The 17,622-nt window shown below is 55.3% G+C and overlaps 1 protein-coding gene across 2 annotated transcripts in view; it reads left to right on the plus strand.

Moving 5' to 3' along the window:
- Window positions 1–17,622, plus strand: part of ADAMTS10 (ADAM metallopeptidase with thrombospondin type 1 motif 10) — a 149,214-nt gene that overhangs the window by 64,326 nt on the left and 67,266 nt on the right. For both annotated transcript variants that reach the window (XM_074978344.1, XM_074978345.1), the window contains exons 4-9: window positions 3,884–4,043; window positions 9,983–10,200; window positions 11,787–11,870; window positions 12,377–12,522; window positions 15,814–15,857; window positions 17,475–17,580. In XM_074978344.1, the coding sequence (XP_074834445.1) occupies window positions 3,884–4,043; window positions 9,983–10,200; window positions 11,787–11,870; window positions 12,377–12,522; window positions 15,814–15,857; window positions 17,475–17,580 (758 nt within the window). The remainder of the gene's footprint in view (window positions 1–3,883; window positions 4,044–9,982; window positions 10,201–11,786; window positions 11,871–12,376; window positions 12,523–15,813; window positions 15,858–17,474; window positions 17,581–17,622) is intronic.

Consider the following 17,622-nt stretch of genomic DNA (forward strand, 5'->3'; position numbering starts at 1 on the left):
TGGCCCTTGCTCGGGGCAGGCAGCACAGACAGTTCACAATTCAGAAGCTTGGTCCTGTGGCCTGGCTGAGTCTTTAAGCCAGCAGGCCCAGGCCCTAGCTCAGGGTGGGGCCACAAATAACCCCAGTTCAAAAGCTCAGGCCTGCGCTCAGGCCACGTAGCAGTCACTGGGCCGAGGTCCTGGTGCAGGGTGGGACAAGAAACGGGCAGGCCCCTAGCTAGGGCAGAGAGGTGACAAGCACAGGCGGCTGGCCCTGAGCAGTGGGCAAAGACTGCCAACCATGGATGGGGCAGCAGGGGGTCGCAGACCTGCCCACTCCTCTATGCCCCAGGCCAGGGCCCTAACGGTGTCAGATCTGGCTGCCGCTGGGTCAGCAGAGCTCCTTCCCTGACTCAGTCACAGGTTCTGGTTCAGCCAGACTCAGGTCAGCTGTCCCTGAGCTACTGCCACACTCCTTCACTCTGGGTAGAGGTTGGTCAGACTTGGGCCCACTTCCCCGCTCTAGTACAGACTGCCTCTGTGACCTTGGGCAAGCCACTTAGCCTCTCTGACACAGTTCCCTTCTGGGAATGCGGGAGAGCAGCATGGCCCTGCCTCCGTACCTGGCTCCAATGGAGGCCGTCTGGGGCACTTGGGGGCCAGAACCTTTGGGAGGGTTGGCAGTTCCTCCAGGTCCAGGTCTGTCTCAGGTCCTGGCCAGTCCTCTACCTCCTGTAGGTCTCCAGCATCCGCCCAACTTGGGAGCGTGGGGCAGCTGTCTGGTTCTTCTGGTATCTGGGACCTGATTGTGCTCCTGGGCTGGCTTTTTATCTCTTTAGTTCTGCTTCCTTGCTTCTGGTCAACTGAAGGCCTGGGGCTGGGCTCTGCCCACACAGTTAGCTTAGTTGTGTAAGTGTGCAAACGATCTGTGATATCTCTTCCGTTGGACTGGTTGGAAGTTTTAGCTAGACAGGTGGCTAAGGAGATTTCTTATAAAAGGCCATCTTCTGCTGGTGAAAGAGACAAGCATTCCAATCACACACCGCTCTTCTTCACATCGGAATATGTTAGTTAGAATGGGCTTAGAATCTCTAGTTTCTGGGCCTGTTTCTCATTCACACTCAGGCCTCTTTATACCTTAGTAGCACTACAAAAGAGATCAAAAGCAAGTCAACATCTCATTGCCTTTTAAATAGGAAGGCAAATTAGGCTGAACTGTTGGGCACCTTTCGAGCTGATTCTGAGAGTGCGTCTACGCTAAGAGCTAAAATCAACTTTATTAAAATTGATTTTTAATGCTGGGTTTTATCAATTTGATTTTGTGCATCCTCCCCTTCCCACAGACTCCGCACAAAATCAACTTATTGCTGCCACACACGTCACCCAAATCAACTGTTGCAGCAGTGTATTGTGCGAACCTATCCCACAGTTCCCTGAACCCCATAGCATTCTGGGTATTTTCACTTGTGCAGCATGGGGAAAAAATGTCCAGCAAGTAACTGTGGGTATCTGATGACATCTTCCTACATTTAATTTCCTACATTTCATTTCTCTCATTCCCCTGCCGTGTTAACCAAATGTCCCTTTTTCCAGGTGGAATCTGGCTTGACTGCAGAAGAGATGTGCTTATAAACGTGTGAGGGGAGGGGAGGGGAGGCGTAGTAAGGCACTTAGGAAAGGTTAGAAAAAAAATTTCAGGCTTCCCAACCAACAGATTTTCAAGCACTGGAGCACATGCTTGATGTTAAGTGGGGAGGAAGGGTCACATAAACCAAGGGGACTCCTAACATCAGCAGGGCCAAAAGCCACCACGGGCCCAGGTGAAAGTCTTGGATCTAGGTTTAGACCTTCTGGCAAAGAAGAGCCTCAGATCAAGGATTCTGTCTCATAGGCCAGCCACTCTAGTGACAAATTGCTGAGTGTGCATGAACAGCAGAGCTACAGGCTGCTGTGCAAACACCCACTCCTTTCCAGCCAGTGTTCTACATGCACACCAGGAAGGAGCCCAAGACTCCCTGGGCCCTCCAGGAATCAGCCCGAGGGGTCCCAGGAATCAGCCTGGGCACCAAAAGACAGGTCCCTCCTGGACTGGGCCCAAGGTGCAGACCCTCCTGGACCTGTGGGGCAAGGAGCTACTCCAGGACCCCAAGGTGAAACGCCATAATGTCCAAGCCTATGCTGGATGGCCACCACACTGGCAGAACAAGGCCACCCCCTGATGCAGCATGGAGGAAGTCCAGGAGAAGGTGACGGAGCTCCAGCAAGGCTACATCCTGGCCCAGGATGCTGGCCGACACTCCGGAGCAGGATCCACCAACTGCATCTGGATTTAGACCTCGTGGCAAAGAAGATCCTCAGAACAAGAATTAGTGCCTGAAATGCAGTGCTTTTTTTCGAGAAAAAAAAGTGTTGGAAGCCCTTGCAGCCCCAAACCCACCCCCAGTCCCCAGGCTAGCCCCCCTGCAGACCCAAACCATCCCCAGGCTTAACCCCCTCTCAGCCCCAAACCATCCCCAGGCTTAACCCCCTCACAGCCCCAAACCATCCCCAAGCTTAACCCCTTTGCAGTCCCAAACCTGTCCCCCATCCCCAGGCTTAACACCTCCTGCAGCCCCAAACCTGCCCCCTGTCCCCAGGCTTAACCCCCCCTTGCAGCCCTAAACCCGCCTCCTATCCCAGGCTTAACCCCTTTGCAGCCCCAAACCGCCCTGCCCATCCCCGGTTGAACCCACCACAGCTCCAAATTGACCCCAGGCTTTAATTGGTTAAACGGATGGATCCCTCCTCATAGTGTAGACATAGCCTGAGTTTGGCGTGACTCTTGGGGACTTTGTGACTTAGGCTCTAGGAGAGTTTAGTAAATGGCCACAGGAAAATGGAATGCAGGCCCACAGGATATTCTCTGTGCTCTAATAGTACACGTAGAAAGGAACCCTGGTGTTACCTTCTTGTCAGAGAGACTGAAAAGAGACATCTTTCTGTGCCAGTAATATCAGGAAAATGTTTTATGTGTAAAATCAGATGCATGGGGCAAATGAGTTAAGTCTGGGGCAACAATCACTTTTTAACGGGTGTTTTCTAGGGAACAAGCAAATCGGCTTGCTGAAATAAGAACTGCTGACCCTAACCTCAGCCTTGAATTAGCTGAACATAATCGAAAGGAGAGGATGGATAGGGCAATGGTTAGAGCATGAGCATAGGATCTGGATTCAATTCCCTGCTTGTACAGCTTTGGACAGGGGCCTATGCCTCTCGGTGCCTCGGTTCCCCCTCTCTGCAGCAGGGACAATAGCACTGGCCTGCCCCACTGGAGGGTTATGAAGGTAAATACCTTGAAGGCCATGAGGTGCTCAGATACCGCAGTGAAGAGCCCATCACTGTAACTTAACTCTGGCTAGTACTAAAAGAAAGTTTGTCTAGTGAAGGAGCAAGGCAGTCAAATGCCCAAAGCAGGGTGCCAGGCCTGAGTGCGAGGTACAAGGTAGGTGGGGTGCAGCTGGATCCAAGGTTCCTGGGCAACGTCTGAGGAGTGTTGTGAATGAATTTGGGGCTGGACTGTGAATAGTTTGGTGTGTTGGGCCTAATGCTGTGGCGGCTCTTGGGGAGCAGGACTGAGACTGACCAGTGGCTCGGGGTGTTGGGTCTAATGCTGTGGTGGGTGTTGGTGATGGGGCTGAACTTACACATTCAGCAAATTAGGTCTAACAATGGGGCTGCCTCTGAGTTTGGTGTGACTCCTTGGAAGTTTGGGGTTTAAGCTCTGGGTGAAGGTTCCCGTCTGTTCCTATTTCATCCCTGGCAGCTGATGCTTCTTTCCCTCTCTGTCCCCCAGGGGGTGTAGATTTGCAGAGGGGAGACAGTGCCCCACTTCCCTTTTCACTCCCCTCCCTCTCTCCTTTTACAGCATGGGGTGATCATTGCCGATGAGGAAGAGTATTTCATTGAGCCTCTCAGCCTGGGAGCCAACCTGAGCATGGGGAGTGAAGGCGAGGGAAGCCCCCACGTGGTGTACAAGCGCTCCTCTCTCCAGCACTCGCACATGGACGCGGCCTGCGGTGTTTTAGGTACTGACATTAACAGACAAACTCTCCAATCTCCCACAGCACAGTGATGTTCTCTGCTACATGTGCCAGATAATCCCTCTGAGAGAGCCAAAGTTCTCAGCCATCCAGGAAAACCTGGTATTGTCCAGCTTGGTTCAGAGAGGCCAGGAATGCTAACTCTGGAAACCAAGTGTAAACCAGGCTAACACCCATAGCTGCATTCCCACATAATGGTTAGGCCACATATAACAGATTGTGAGTCAGCTATTGCCCACTAAATAAAAAGTTTGGTTCTTCAAATAAGGGAGATTTTAGATCCAGAGGTTGTGAGTTCAGTCCATGCAGATGAGTCAGCTAGGGACATTATTCCAAGTGCCCACAGAGACTAATCCTCTACGTATGCCATGGTCACTACATATGCATTGCATAATGTTATTATAGTTATAGACAGTGCTGGCAGCCACAGGCTATTATTAACGTTATCTGACACTTCCCATTAGAAGACCCCATTTCTAGTTGCTTGTAACTTAAACTTGCAGACAGCACAGGTCAGCTATTTCCAAAAATGGGTGCAGTGAAAAATGTCATGCTTTGCTAACGCTAAACAATTTCAGCAAGCTTTTTCTTTGGGAAGCTTTAGCAACCCCATGCTTTGGAGTAAGGCCTCAAAATTTGGCAGACAGGTGGCCTTTGTGTCAGGGACGTGTCTTTTGCTGTCCCTGTGAAGATCCACCCATCTTTGGCCAAATTATACACATTTAAAACATTCCAGTTTGGTCATGCTCAGTAGAGACGTTCAAGACCGTCAAATTCCCTGAAAATGTCATACATGCTGAGCAGGACTTGTGCTGAAACTATACTTCTGGGCTGGGTTTAGGCATTAGAATTGAGAGGTGAGAGCCAGTCACATCTGTGTTGTCAGTCACCATCTCTCCCTCTTGGGCCCAGGCACCAGAGGAGACAGTCACCCGAGTCTTAAGAATGAAGGGGACAAGGTCTGCAGTGGAAGTCAAGATAGTAGACTGGGGCAAGGAGCTTGACACTGTTTAGCTGTGTCTACACGTGCACGCTACTTCGAAGTAGCGGCACTAGCTTCGAAATAGCACCCGTCACGGCTACACGCGTCGGGCACTATTTCGAAGTTAACTTCGACGTCAGGCGGCGAGACGTCGAAGTCGCTATCCTCATCAGGAGATGGGGATAGCACCCTACTCCGACGTTCAACGTCGAAGTAGGGACTGTGTAGTCATTGCGCGTCCCGCAACTTCGAAATAGCGGGGTCCGCCATGGCGGCCATCAGCTGAGGGGTTGAGAGACGCTCTCTCTCGAGCCCCTGCGGGGCTCTATGGTCACCGTGGGCAGCAGCCCTTAGCCCAGGGCTTCTGGCTGCTGCTGCGGCAGCTGGGGATCCATGCTGCAGGCACAGGGTCTGCAACCAGTTGTTGGCTCTGTGTATCTTGTGTTGTTTAGTGCAACTGTGTCTGGGAGGGGCCCTTTAAGGGAGCGGCTGGCTGTTGAGTCCGCCCTGTGACCCTGTCTGCAGCTGTGCCTGGCACCCTTATTTCGATGTGTGCTACTTTGGCGTGTAGACGTTCCCTCGCAGCGCCTATTTCGATGTGGTGCTGCGCAACGTCGATGTTGAACATCGACGTTGCCAGCCCTGGAGGATGTGTAGACGTTACTCATTGAAATAGCCTATTTTGATGTTGCTACATCGAAATAAGCTATTTCGATGTAGGCTTCACGTGTAGACGTAGCCTTTGAGAGGCAACCAAAACCAGAGAATGGCAGGAGGCTATGGGGAAAGGGCAACTGAGACTGGCTGTTTTGGTGAGGGAGGCTGTGACTGGGAGCCGGTGAGTGCAGGAGAGGTTGAGACTGGATGAATAGCATGTGACAAATAAAGCCTAGGGACCCCCATTAAACAATGAGGAGAAAACATGGAATAGCTGCTTGTTAGTTGAGCACCATCCATCCCAGGCACTGAGGCAGGCAGGGGTGCTGTGGAATAGTAGCTCGAGATCATGCAGTCAAAGGGTGTGTCATAATGCACACACACAGGGGTAAAGACTAACAATGTTCTTAAAATCTCTGTGTGTGAGATCAAAATATGTACAACTGGGGTTAAAGAAAGGAGTCTCTCTTTGTCACATGCCCTCCCCTCACAGTCTGAGAACTAAAGGCTGAGCAGGAGGGTCGGTGTGAGACAGAGACCCCCAACCTGTAGACCTGGATCCAAGCTTTGCATCTCAGCACCATTGTTAGCATGTCCCATCAGTGCAAATATCTGTGTGTGTTCATGAGCCTCCCAGGTCTGGGTGTGTGAGCGCTGGTGTATTGCTGTGGGCACAGATGAGTGTATCCAGGCATCGGGGGTGGGGGTCTTTGGGTGAGTCTTTGCGTGGAGGTGGGACACGGTGAGAGTGTCTTTGTAGTAACCATGGGTTTTGGTAACTGAGGGAGGGAGAATGAGAATCTGGTGGTGGGGAGGACCAGGGAGGGAGGTCCTGTGGTGGGGACCTGGGGAGGGAGGTTCTGTGGGGGGAGGGGACCTGGGAGGGAGTGTCTGTGGGGGTGAGGGTCTGGGTAGGAGGTTCTGAGAGAAGGAGGGGAACTGGGGGAGGGAGGTTCTGTGGGGGGAGTGAGACCTGGGAGGGAGGCTCTGTCGGGGAAGGGGACCTGGGAAGGGAGGTTCTGTGGGGGAAGGGGGAACTGGGGAGGGAGGTTCTGTGGGGAAGGGGACCTGGGAAGGGAGGTTCTGTGGGGGAGGGGGACCTGGGGAGGGAGGTTCTGTGGGGAAGGGGACCTGGGAGGGAGGTTGTGTGGGTGGGGAGTGGGACCTGGGAGACAGCGCTTCTGTGGGGGTGAGGGTCTGGGGAGGAGGTTCTGTAAGAAGGAGGGGAACCTGGGGAGGGAGGTTCTGTGGGGAAAGGGGACCTGGGAAGGGAGGTTCTGTGGGGGGAGTGGGACCGGGGAGGGAGGTTCTGTGGGGGAAAGGGGACCTGTGAGGGAGGTTCTGTGGGGGGAGTGGGACCTGGGAAGGGAGGTTCTGTGGGGGAAGGGGGACCTGGGAGAGAGGTTCTGTGGAGGGGAGTGGGACCGGGGAGGGAGGTTCTGTGGGGGAAGGGGGACCTGGGAGGGAGGTTGTGTGGGTGGGGAGTGGGACCTGGGAGACAGCGTTTCTGTGGGGGTGAGGGTCTGGGGAGGAGGTTCTGTGAGAAGGAGGTGAACCTGGGGAGGGAGGTTCTGTGGGGGAAGGGGACCTGGGAGGGAGGTTCTGTGGGGGAAGGGGGACCTGTGAGGGAGGTTCTGTGAGAAGGAGGGGAACCTGGGGAGGGAGGTTCTGTGGGGGAAGGGGACCTGGGAGGGAGGTTCTGTGGGGGAAGGGGGACCTGGGAGGGAGGTTCTGTGAGGGGAGTGGGACCGGGGAGGGAGATTCTGTGGGGGGAGTGGGACTGGGGAGGGAAGTTCTGGGGGGGAGTGAGACCTGGGAGGGAGGCTCTGGCGGGGAGTGGGAGCTGGGAGGGAGGTTCTGTGGGGGGAGTGGGACCGGGGAGGGAGGTTCTGTGGGGGAAGGGGGACCTGGGAGGGAGGTTCTGTGGGGGCGTGGGACCAGGGAGGGTACTTTGTGTGAGCGTCTCTGCGTTGAGGGAGGGCTGGTGTCTCTGTGGAGTGTGTTTGAGTGTGCATGGGGAGAGGTGCTGTATGATGGGGTGATTGTCTCAGGCGCTCTGCGTGTGTGGAGGTGTACTCTGTGTGAGAGGTCTTTTTATAAGCACAGTGTATATATGGACCTGAAATGAATTGTGTGCACGCACCATTGCTCTCTTGGAAAGGCATTAGTGCTCAGCTGGGTGAGACATGGGAGGGAAGAGGTGCAAGGCCCTGTATCTGAGACCGACCCACATTGTCCATAGTGTGTGGAAAAGCGACAGCCCAGACTCAAGGCTGCCTTGTGTGCCTGCAGAATCCATGGACTTTTCTTTTTTTTTTTTTGCATATATAAAATCTCCCCATCCAGACACAGAATATTGTGTCTGTCCTTTGCCAAGTCCCCAGCTGATTGTTCTACAGGAAGATGAAAGGAGACTCTTTCCTGTCAGGGTCAGAGGACGCAGAAAGGCAGCTCCCCGGGGCCCTGTCTGAAAGTCACTCACTGCAGAGGCATTTGACCTAGCAGATGTAAATCCAGCATGTCCCTGACCTGTCGAGGAAGCACAGAGTCTGAGGAGTCTGAGGAGAGCTGCATCCCATCTGCGCCTGCTGGAGTAGCAGGAGACAACCTGGACTCTCCTGGCCCCGCTCCTCCCACCCTGCTCTCAAACTCACATTACAGGAGGCAGCCGGGAGAGTCCCCTTGTGCTGACTCATTGCCACGTTCCCCAGCTTCCAGATGAATGCAAGTCTGTTCCCAGTTGTTTCTTGGAAAGCAGAGACCACAGAGTAAGAGCCGCAAGCCAAACACAGCTCAGACCAACCACAGCACAAGGGCTGCAGCAGTGACACCCCTCCCATCCCCTGCACCTCTGACCTGCCTGAGCAGCCCAGCCTGGCCATTGTGCACAAAACAGCTCTCCCACCTTGGCCCCAAGGGAGCTCGCCCCCCTCAAGTGTCACTGCTCTCCGAGTTGGCCTCATTCCCACCCAACAGGATGTTTTGGGGTGAATCCCATGTCAGGACAGGGAGGTGAATTCACCCTGCCTCTGGTTTCCTCCTCTGTGAGGTCATTGGGGGCACCAAGCACAGCCTTCCAGCAGACCACAGCTCCCAGAATTTCTTCCAAGGTGCTCCTCCCTAGGGAACATCGCTATGGGTGTTTGGCAGTAGGGATGGAACATTCCCTGTGAGACCAAACCCCTTGGGAGGCAGCCAGTTTGGGGCTGAGAGTATGGTGCCCTCGCTGGTAATGGCACTTTTAAAGCCTGTACCAAAATACCACAGTCCTGCTGCTGCTGCGTCAGGATATGTCCACACTGCAGAGCAAAACCAACAGCAGTAAGTCTGTGAGCCCAGGTCAGTGGACAGAGGCTCATGCTATGAAGCTAAAAAGAGCCCATAAATATTCCCACATGGGAGGGAGCCCAGTCCCTGAGACCCACCCACCTCGCCGGGAATGGCCATGCTGCTATTTTTAGCCCCATAGCACAAGCCTGGCCAGCCCCAGTCAGTTGGGCCAGGCGCTCAGATTCACTGCTCTGGGGGTGGGGTTGCAATGTAGATGTTCCTTAGAGGTAGCAGGTACTGCACAAGAGACATTCTGAATCTCATACTCAGGTCCTGGCAGATAAGAGGAGAAAAAATGATTTGCCATTGCCATGTTTTCAGATTACTTCTCTGTAGTTTCTAAAGCTGCCCAGCTGTTCCCGCACCAGGGTGACGTCCTGCTGCTCAGCAGCAGTGAAGTGCATGGCCCCAGCTGTAGACAGGACTCGGGCCTGGGGTTGCAGGTGGTGCCACACAAGCCAGGGTTGAAGTGCAAGGGCAGATGGTGAGGAGGGCAGATATGAGACCTGGGCGGCAAGGGGGCTGGCAGTCTGTGGCTGCGATGAATGAATCACAGATGTGCAGAAGCTCAGGGCTGAGGTGGTCTGGAAGAGCCAAGAGCAGGGAGGCTGGGACTGGGATCTCCCAGGCTGCTGCCCATGGCAGTCCTAACGGGACTCTGCAGTTTCACTCCCGCTCTAAATGCAGCAGTTGCAGAACCCCTCCAGGACTGAAATAAGGCTCAAGAGCTGGGGGTGCTGAAACCGTGTGTGTGGGGAGCGCAGGACTGGCTGAGCAGGGGGATGGCCCAGGAGTGTTGCTGTGCTTGGGACAAAGCCGGCCAAGGCCTGTCCTCTATGCACCTGACTGGCCAGCATTGTCAGCCCCTCCCATTCACATGCACTGGAAACACCCCAAACGCTGCATTGTTTAAAGGTGACTAAAGAAAAGCAAGGCCGTCCCTTTCTCTCACCAGATGAGAAGCCCTGGAAGGGAAGACCCTGGTGGCTGCGGACACTCAAGCCCTCCCCTCTGAAACCATCAAGCAACAGCAGTCAGCGAGGCCAGCTGCCCCTGAAGAGATCTGTCAGCACCGAGCGCTACGTGGAGACCCTTGTGGTGGCTGATAAAATGATGGTGGGGTACCACGGGCGGCGGGACATAGAGCAGTATATCCTGGCCATCATGAATATTGTAAGTGTTATAACCACATCAGGCCCACCCTCCCCTGGACACCTCAGAGTCCTCATGGCATCACAGTGGGAGCTGTGGGGACAGCCATGCCCCGACACTAGTGAGCAGGATCGGCTCCCAGGGAGCAGGAGGGAGAAGACTGCCGAAAGCTGCCCTCAGAGAGTACCCCCTGCAGGCCATCTCCTGGAGGGTCACTCGCAGCCTGGGGGCAGGTGAATCTAGACACGGACTGGTCAGTCTAAAACAGGGGACCCCAACATGCCACTGTGTGTTTGCTAGGAGGTGGCGTGGATCACAACAGGCCAGACAGTGCCCACCTCTCACTCAAGCAGGCCCTGCTCGAGCAGGTAGGGACTACACAGCCAGCGTGGGGCAGATCCAGGGCTTCCACTTGTCAGCACTTGGGCAGGGAGAGGCTAGAGAAGAGTGGGGAATTGGCAGATGCTTTGGAGGCCTGTGGTAACTTGCTTCCCCCGCCCCCCACCGGACCTCCCAGGTTGAGGAACGTCTGGAGTAGCAAGCCCTCCATGACTACTGCTGGGGTAGAGCAATTACATGCCACCCTTTCTCAGAACAAAGCCCAAAGTTCTTTGTATAGCCCATAGGGACACTTCGGGGGTGAGGCACTATGGCACAGGGGCCTGAGCCCCCATTTAAAATGTTTTAGAGGTCTGCAAAGAACAAGCACCCAAGGCTGAAGCCCCCTACTGCATGCTAGGCCTCCTATGGGGGTCCCAAAGCCATTCACTAAACAGCACCTCCCTTACAATCAGCTTTGTCAATAGGGCAGTTGAAACATGGGGGAAATAGAGGGACATCGTTACGCTGAGTGACATGAGGGTTAGGAAGAAATATATCCCATCTCCTACATGGTACCGCTCAGGTCTCCAGGTGCGTTCGGCAGAGGGAAGGACTCCTCTGGAGCACCAGGCCTGGGTCATCACAGAGGCTGGATGCCAGGCACAATGGATTAAGGTGATGAGCTGGGTGTGCTGACTCCTGTGTTCCTATGAAGTGAGTCAAGCTGGGATGTTGGCCGCAGTAGGTGTGAAAGTGTGCCTGAACTGGCTTTCTGCCCTGTCCCCAGCAGGGTATTGGTTAGCTAGGCTTGGGGCTTCTTCTGTGTGTGTGTAAGGCAGGGGCTAGCTTTTAAAACAATCCCATTTCTGTTTTCTTGCACGTGGCTAAGACATTCTCCAGGTTGTTCCCTGCTCCATGCATGGTTCTCAGCAACACTCAGACCCAAGCGCAGTGCAGCTCCAAGACCAAAGGCCTCCAACCCCATCTTCAGCAGTAGATCCATATTGGTGGTGCCTTCTGTAAAATTTGGGGCAGAACCAGAACCCCTCCGCCTTCATTAGGTTCTGAAATCCCGATCCCACAGTAATGGCTCAGGCCCATTGCTGTTTACTATGTATCTTGCAATCAGACCTTCCCACCGTAAGAGTGAGACCATCACCCACCAGTAAAAGCTCAAGCTCACCTGGTTCTTTCCAGCAGAAGGCAGCAGTGTGCACCAGAGACTCCATCTACCCAACAATGAGCTCATTTTTAAGACTTGTCTTTTCTTGTTTCTTGGAGGTCAGGTTGCCAAACTTTTCCAGGACTCAAGTCTGGGCAATATTGTCAATATCCTTGTGACCCGTCTGATTCTTCTCACTGAGGACCAGGTAAGGTGGCCACAGGGCCTCTGGCTAGTGAGGGAGCTTAGCCAACCCTTCCTAAGTCATGACTCCCTAACCCAGTGTAAAGTGCTGCCCTCGCTTTGGGAAATCCTGTCTTCTTCCTGTGTGGCAAACCTACCAAGTGCTGCTGAATGGTCCAGGTTCCACGCAGCGTGCACCTGATGTTCTGCTCAACAAAGCAGGTTCTCTCAGGTGCAACACACCTGTAGCATATGTGCTAGAGACCAGTCAGAACTCAGCTGCCATGCTCCTGAATGGACCTGAATATTTCCTGGGAGGTTGATTCTCTGCTCAGAAAGAGTGGAGGGGAGGCCAGATGCAGTTCTACCCAGGAGAGACCTTAGGCCCTGCACGTGGGGCACCTTCCACTGTACTTTCCCCATTCTATCTGCCGCCAGTCCTACCCCGTTACTTCAGTGAGCCATGGGAGTGGGAAGCAGTGCTGGACTTAACCCCCTTCACCCTCTGCTCTCCTGTGGCTTCTCTTGCAGCCCACCCTGGAGATTAACCACCATGCTGGGAAATCCTTGGACAGTTTCTGCAAGTGGCAGAAATCCGTTGTGAGCCGGAATGGCAATGGGAATGCCATCCCTGAGAATGGCATAGCCAATCATGACACTGCAGTACTGATCACCAGGTAAGGCCCAGGCTGCCGGGCCCACCTTTGCTGCATGATGACCCAGAAACACCCCCAAGTGTTGCCCCCAAACCTCTTCCATCCTGGCACAAAGCTGCCTCTGCCAAACATTGAACTGCTTTACGCCCAGGCTCGCTGGCTAAATTCCGAACAAAGCTTTCACCCAGGCTGATAACCCAGCCACCCACCCAGCAGCGAGGACACAGGCTCAGCCCCGGGAGTGCTGACCATCCTCTGATGCCTCCCCAGAAGTCAGCCGACCTGGACAGAAACTGCCTGCTGAAAGCAATGGGAGATAAGCACATGGTGTGGGCTGTAATTCTCTGCCTATGGACCTACGGCCGCAGTGCGGTTGGGAGCACTGCACAGGATTTAACTCACCTGGGGTGCTGTGTCACAGGCCACCTCCTCCTAGAGTGTGCTCTTGAGGCACACAATGGCACAACAGGCCTGCCTGCCTCAGCTTCCCACCTTCTGAGACCCAAGAACACTCCTCCGGGTTCTGTTGCCTCAGTGATACCCCGCCCAGGCTGGTTTGTTATGACAAAAACATTGGGCAAATCTCCCCAATCTCAGTCCCAATCCACAATCCATTTGTCACTTCCTGTGCATGGAGTCTGTGGACTCCCGGATTATCTGGGCCCTCAGCAGCCAATGTACCACTCTCTTGTGTCTTCTGCCACACCTGGCTAAGCCCCTCCAGTCCATCTGCTGCAAGGCCATCCCAGGCCTAGCGGGAGTTCCCTTCCCCAGAGGGACCCCCCACAGCCTGTCTTCCAGGAGATCATCCTCACCAGGGAGGAGCCCTTGTGCCTACAGTCCACTCACTCTTAGCTCGGGTCCAGCTCTGCAGTGGGGAGTTGTCAGCAGATAAATTCCTCCACTGCCCCCCTGCCTGCAACCTTCTCTAGGCCCCGGCTTAAGCTCCTGCTGCTGCTGGCTTAGCTGTCAGCCCGCTAACACCTCCTTCTGCTCTCCTGCCTTCTTCCAGAAACCAACCGCAGCCCCTTGTGGAACCTTCCGCAGCCCCCCGTCTCCGGCGGCTCTCGCCGGTGCTGTCCTGACCGATTTAGTCTCTGCTCTAAGGTGTCTTTCATGTCCTGGCCCCATCTCCAGTCTCATGCCAGGAGACTCGTGGTTGGCCAGAAACCAGGCCAGAGATCCTGTACCCCACAGGGAAGGTCTGCACAGTGCTGCTCCTCTATGCTGCTTCGTGGGCGTCTTCCTGTTGTGATCTTTCTTGGCCTTTCACCCCACAATCTCTCAGGTTTCCCATCCAGCCAGGCCGAATCCCAAACTCAAGTGTGACCCGAAACCTAACTGCTGCCCTCCTGAGGCTTGAATCTCCATCTCCCTTTTTCCTGGCGCTAGTGCCTGCTCACAGGCCTCCTCGCACCTCCTCAGAAGGCCAGTCTCTGCCCTTTAATTGGGGTTTACTGGGGCACCTGCTCTGCTCCCAGCAGCTGCTTTAGCCCTCTGCTCTCTCAGATTTTCCCCGATCCTCTCTAGCTGTCTCGCCCTCTGAACCCGGGAGGCTGGGACTGCTTCTTTTACTGGACCCAGCCAGTGGTGAGACATTGACTGAGCAAGACAGAGTCCAGGGCCTGAAAGACCGAGGGTGGGGGGTCACTCGCCAGCCTAATGCGGAGCACGAGACTGGCCTGGCAGTGGGTGCTGAGAGCTTTGGCACAGCCACTCGATGCTCAGGGCCGCCGGTGCTCAGTTTTACCGGGGGGTTGAGACCGTAAAGGCACGGGAGGTCCCCTGAACTGGGCAGGGGCTGCTCTTGTCTTCGCACTCCATGACGTGGATGGGGGAGGCATGGAAGGGAAGCTGCAGAGCAGGGAGTCTCCGAGCGGGAGCGGATTCTTGCTGGCTGCCCCAGCTTGCTGCGCTCTCGCTCCAGTTCCCTTCGGCTGCAGGAGCCGCACGGAGCTTGGCTCATGTCAGATGAGCTTGTGAAATGCGTGGTGCGGCAGGGGGAGGGGCAGCTCAAACCCAGCCAGCCCCGGCTTCACCTTCCCTGGCTCGCAGGAGACAATTCCCCTTCCCTCGCCCCACGCATGCAGGACGCAGAGACTGACTGATTCCTCGGCCACCCGCCAGACGTTTGAACTCACCCTGAGAGGCTCGCTGGGCCCAAGTCCCCGGGGCCGGCTCCCGTGCCAGCCCTTGGCTGGAGATGTCGGCAGTAAGTGCTCCGTCTCCTGATAACATCTTGCTGAGCTGTGGGCTTTTTCCTCCGGCGCAGACGTGTCAAGTCGGAGCCTCCAAAGGCCTCTGCAGACTCCGCTCGGAACAAAGCAGTGAATGTTTTCCCCTCACTCTGTCTCCTGCTGGGGCAGAGAGGATTGCACATGTGTGGCGTGAGCCAGAGGCCAAAGGCCATGAGCCATCTTAGCCCATCCCCTGCTGTGAGCCCACCCCCGAGGTTCAGAGTCCAGGAGGCAGCCAGTGGTAGTGAGGCCAGAGGACAGTGCTGGCTGGCCTCTGAGCGTCCTCCTCTCGGTTCTGCCTGGGCTCGGCATCCTCCGTGCTGTGAGCTTGGGCCTATTCACAGCCCTGCCAATGCACCCCAGGCCCAAGCTGCAGAGCCCTGTCAATGCACCTCTCTCCTGGCCAGCAACACCCCTGTGTTCCAGCCCATCATCCGTTCACTCTCTCACACACTCACATGCAAGGCCTGAGTCACACAACTGCTAGGTCCCAAAGCTTGTGTGTGTTCCTGCCTGGGGTTCAGCTCTGGCCTCTCTTTGTGCTACACCCCCGGTGAAGGAACCCAAACAGAGTCAGGGCCTCCCGTGTGGAAAGCGGATTACGGAGTCCAGCCCCCTTCCATAGCCACTGGCCTCTCCCCCTCCAGCCATGCCGAAATCAGGACAGCCAAGAGGGGGGCGGGTCTCCGAACTGAACCGCAAACATGCAGCTGAGCATCTACACTGCAGTTCTGTAGCAGCTGAGCCTGATGCCTGGCCAGCCACAGCCACAGCCACACCGCAGGTCTCTGAGGGTCATGCAGACGTACCTGCAGAGCCTTAGTCCGTGGTAACATGCAGGGTGACCATATCTCCTCAGGCCACATATGGGACGGCTGGGCGGTTCTCTGAGCCTCGGGGAAGGGGACAGCAGGCTATCCTGCTGGCTCCCTCTGTTGCGGAGAGCATGGACTCTGCTCTCAGGCCAGTAGCTGCGCCTGTGCAGCAAATACCAGACAGTTACAGTGATCTAATGAATGCTGCCATCTTTCCAGCCAACACCAGTTTGGGTTTAATTTCATCTCTTTTCTTTCAGGTACGATATCTGCATCTACAAGAACAAGCCCTGTGGTACCTTAGGTAGGTAACAGTTCTGCACAGACTGTTATATTTAATTCTTTGCTCTTATCTCACACGTTGCCTCAGGTGAGCTCTGAGTGCTGGATGAAGGAGAGCAGCATTGTTACACCCGTTTTCCAGGGAAACTGAGGCAAAGAATGCCAAAGTGACTGGCCCAAGCTCACCCAGCAGGCACGTTGTAGGGTTGGGAACAGAACCCTTGTACCTGGGGTCCCTGTCCAGTGCTTGCTTATCTAGCTCTCCTTACTTTAATAAGGGTTAAAATGATTTAGTGACTGGCTACAGACCACTTCAGTGTTATCTCTGTTCCAGCCCAATGACTCCGACCTGTTCTAATTCTGAAGGCTGGTCAGCAGCCCGGTCGCTGAGCTGTAGAGGAGAGAGCTGGGGCTTTGTTATGATCTACACGACATGCGGTCTTGATCACTGCTGCTGGACACAGACTCTGTAGCTCTTCCGACTCTGCCATCTTGTTCTGTCCATACACAGTGCCCTTATGCCATGGTCTAAACTGAGCAGCCCTGGAAGGGACGGCTGTGTGCACTCCGACACGGTGAAATAAATGGGTGGGTCTCAAAGCAGCTTCTGAGGAGCTTGGTGGTCCAGCCAGGAGACCAAGAGCTGAGTGGGCCCTGGAGAACGAACCCCTCCCAGGGTTGAGCCCTGTTGGGGAAGTTCAGTGGGGCAGGTGGGGAGCTTGTACCTGCCCTGAGGTTAAAGAGTGGGTTATCTGGTCTTAATGGGGCACTTCTCCCCGGTCCCTGTCTCTTGTCCACGACTGAGTCCCTCCTGCATCCTCTCTCCCCACTCCTGCTCTTTGACCAAGCGAGGGCTCTCTCCTCCCAGAGAGTGCTGGGACGTGGCTTGCTGCAAAGCCCCATCTTCTCTGCCACCAGCCCCATACCCCACTCGCCGTGTGGCCAGGTCTGTGCACTGAGCAGTGAGCAACCCCCCTCCACTGCCTTGCTTCTGCTTCACAGGTAGCAGGGTGCCCGGCACTGAGGCACAGAGCCAGGGGTGCCCTGCGCAGGGGGGCAAGGGAATCTAGAGCTATTTCGGGGCACTGAGCAGCTCAGATGGACTCTGGTTTGATCCTAGGGGTGATGAAAGCCAATCAAACCCACCAGTCAAAACGCAGGATCGGGACTTTGTGTTCCTCCTGTAGGCAGCGGCAGGACCGTGGCTTTGGCGTTCTTGATCGCTGCTCTTGGGCAGCTAGGCAGATATTCAATCTGCTGAAAATGGGCTTCGGATGGGCCTTTCTGGTGTGACCAGCGCCGCCTTCTCCCTGTGTAGACACACTGGGCAGCAGGTCTGAAGCCCAGGGGCATTCTACTGGCACTGGGCCCTGCTGCTGTTGGCAAAGCCATTTGTGGGTGGCATTAGGAGCAGCTCGAGACCTGGGTGCCAGAGCCCAGCAAACTACTTTCCCCTCCTGCTCCAGGGCCCGACGTACAGCCCACTGAAGTCAGTGGGAAGAGTCAGGCCCGCCATGCTACGGCAATGTGCCAAATTAACATTAAGCCCAACGCCCACTGTGTAACCCTGAAACATGGCCTGTGGCTGGCCAACGGTGTTCTGTGCTGGCCCCCATGCCAATCCTGCTGCCTTTCCTAGGGCTGGCCCCAGTGGGAGGAATGTGTGAGCGAGAGAGAAGCTGCAGCATCAACGAGGACATCGGGCTAGCCACAGCCTTCACCATCGCCCATGAGATCGGCCACACGTGAGTGTTACCCCTAGCAGCTCCCCCAAGCGTGTTGCTTGG

Source organism: Carettochelys insculpta, chromosome 27, assembly GCF_033958435.1.
Source record: "Carettochelys insculpta isolate YL-2023 chromosome 27, ASM3395843v1, whole genome shotgun sequence".
NCBI lineage: Eukaryota > Metazoa > Chordata > Testudines > Carettochelyidae > Carettochelys > Carettochelys insculpta.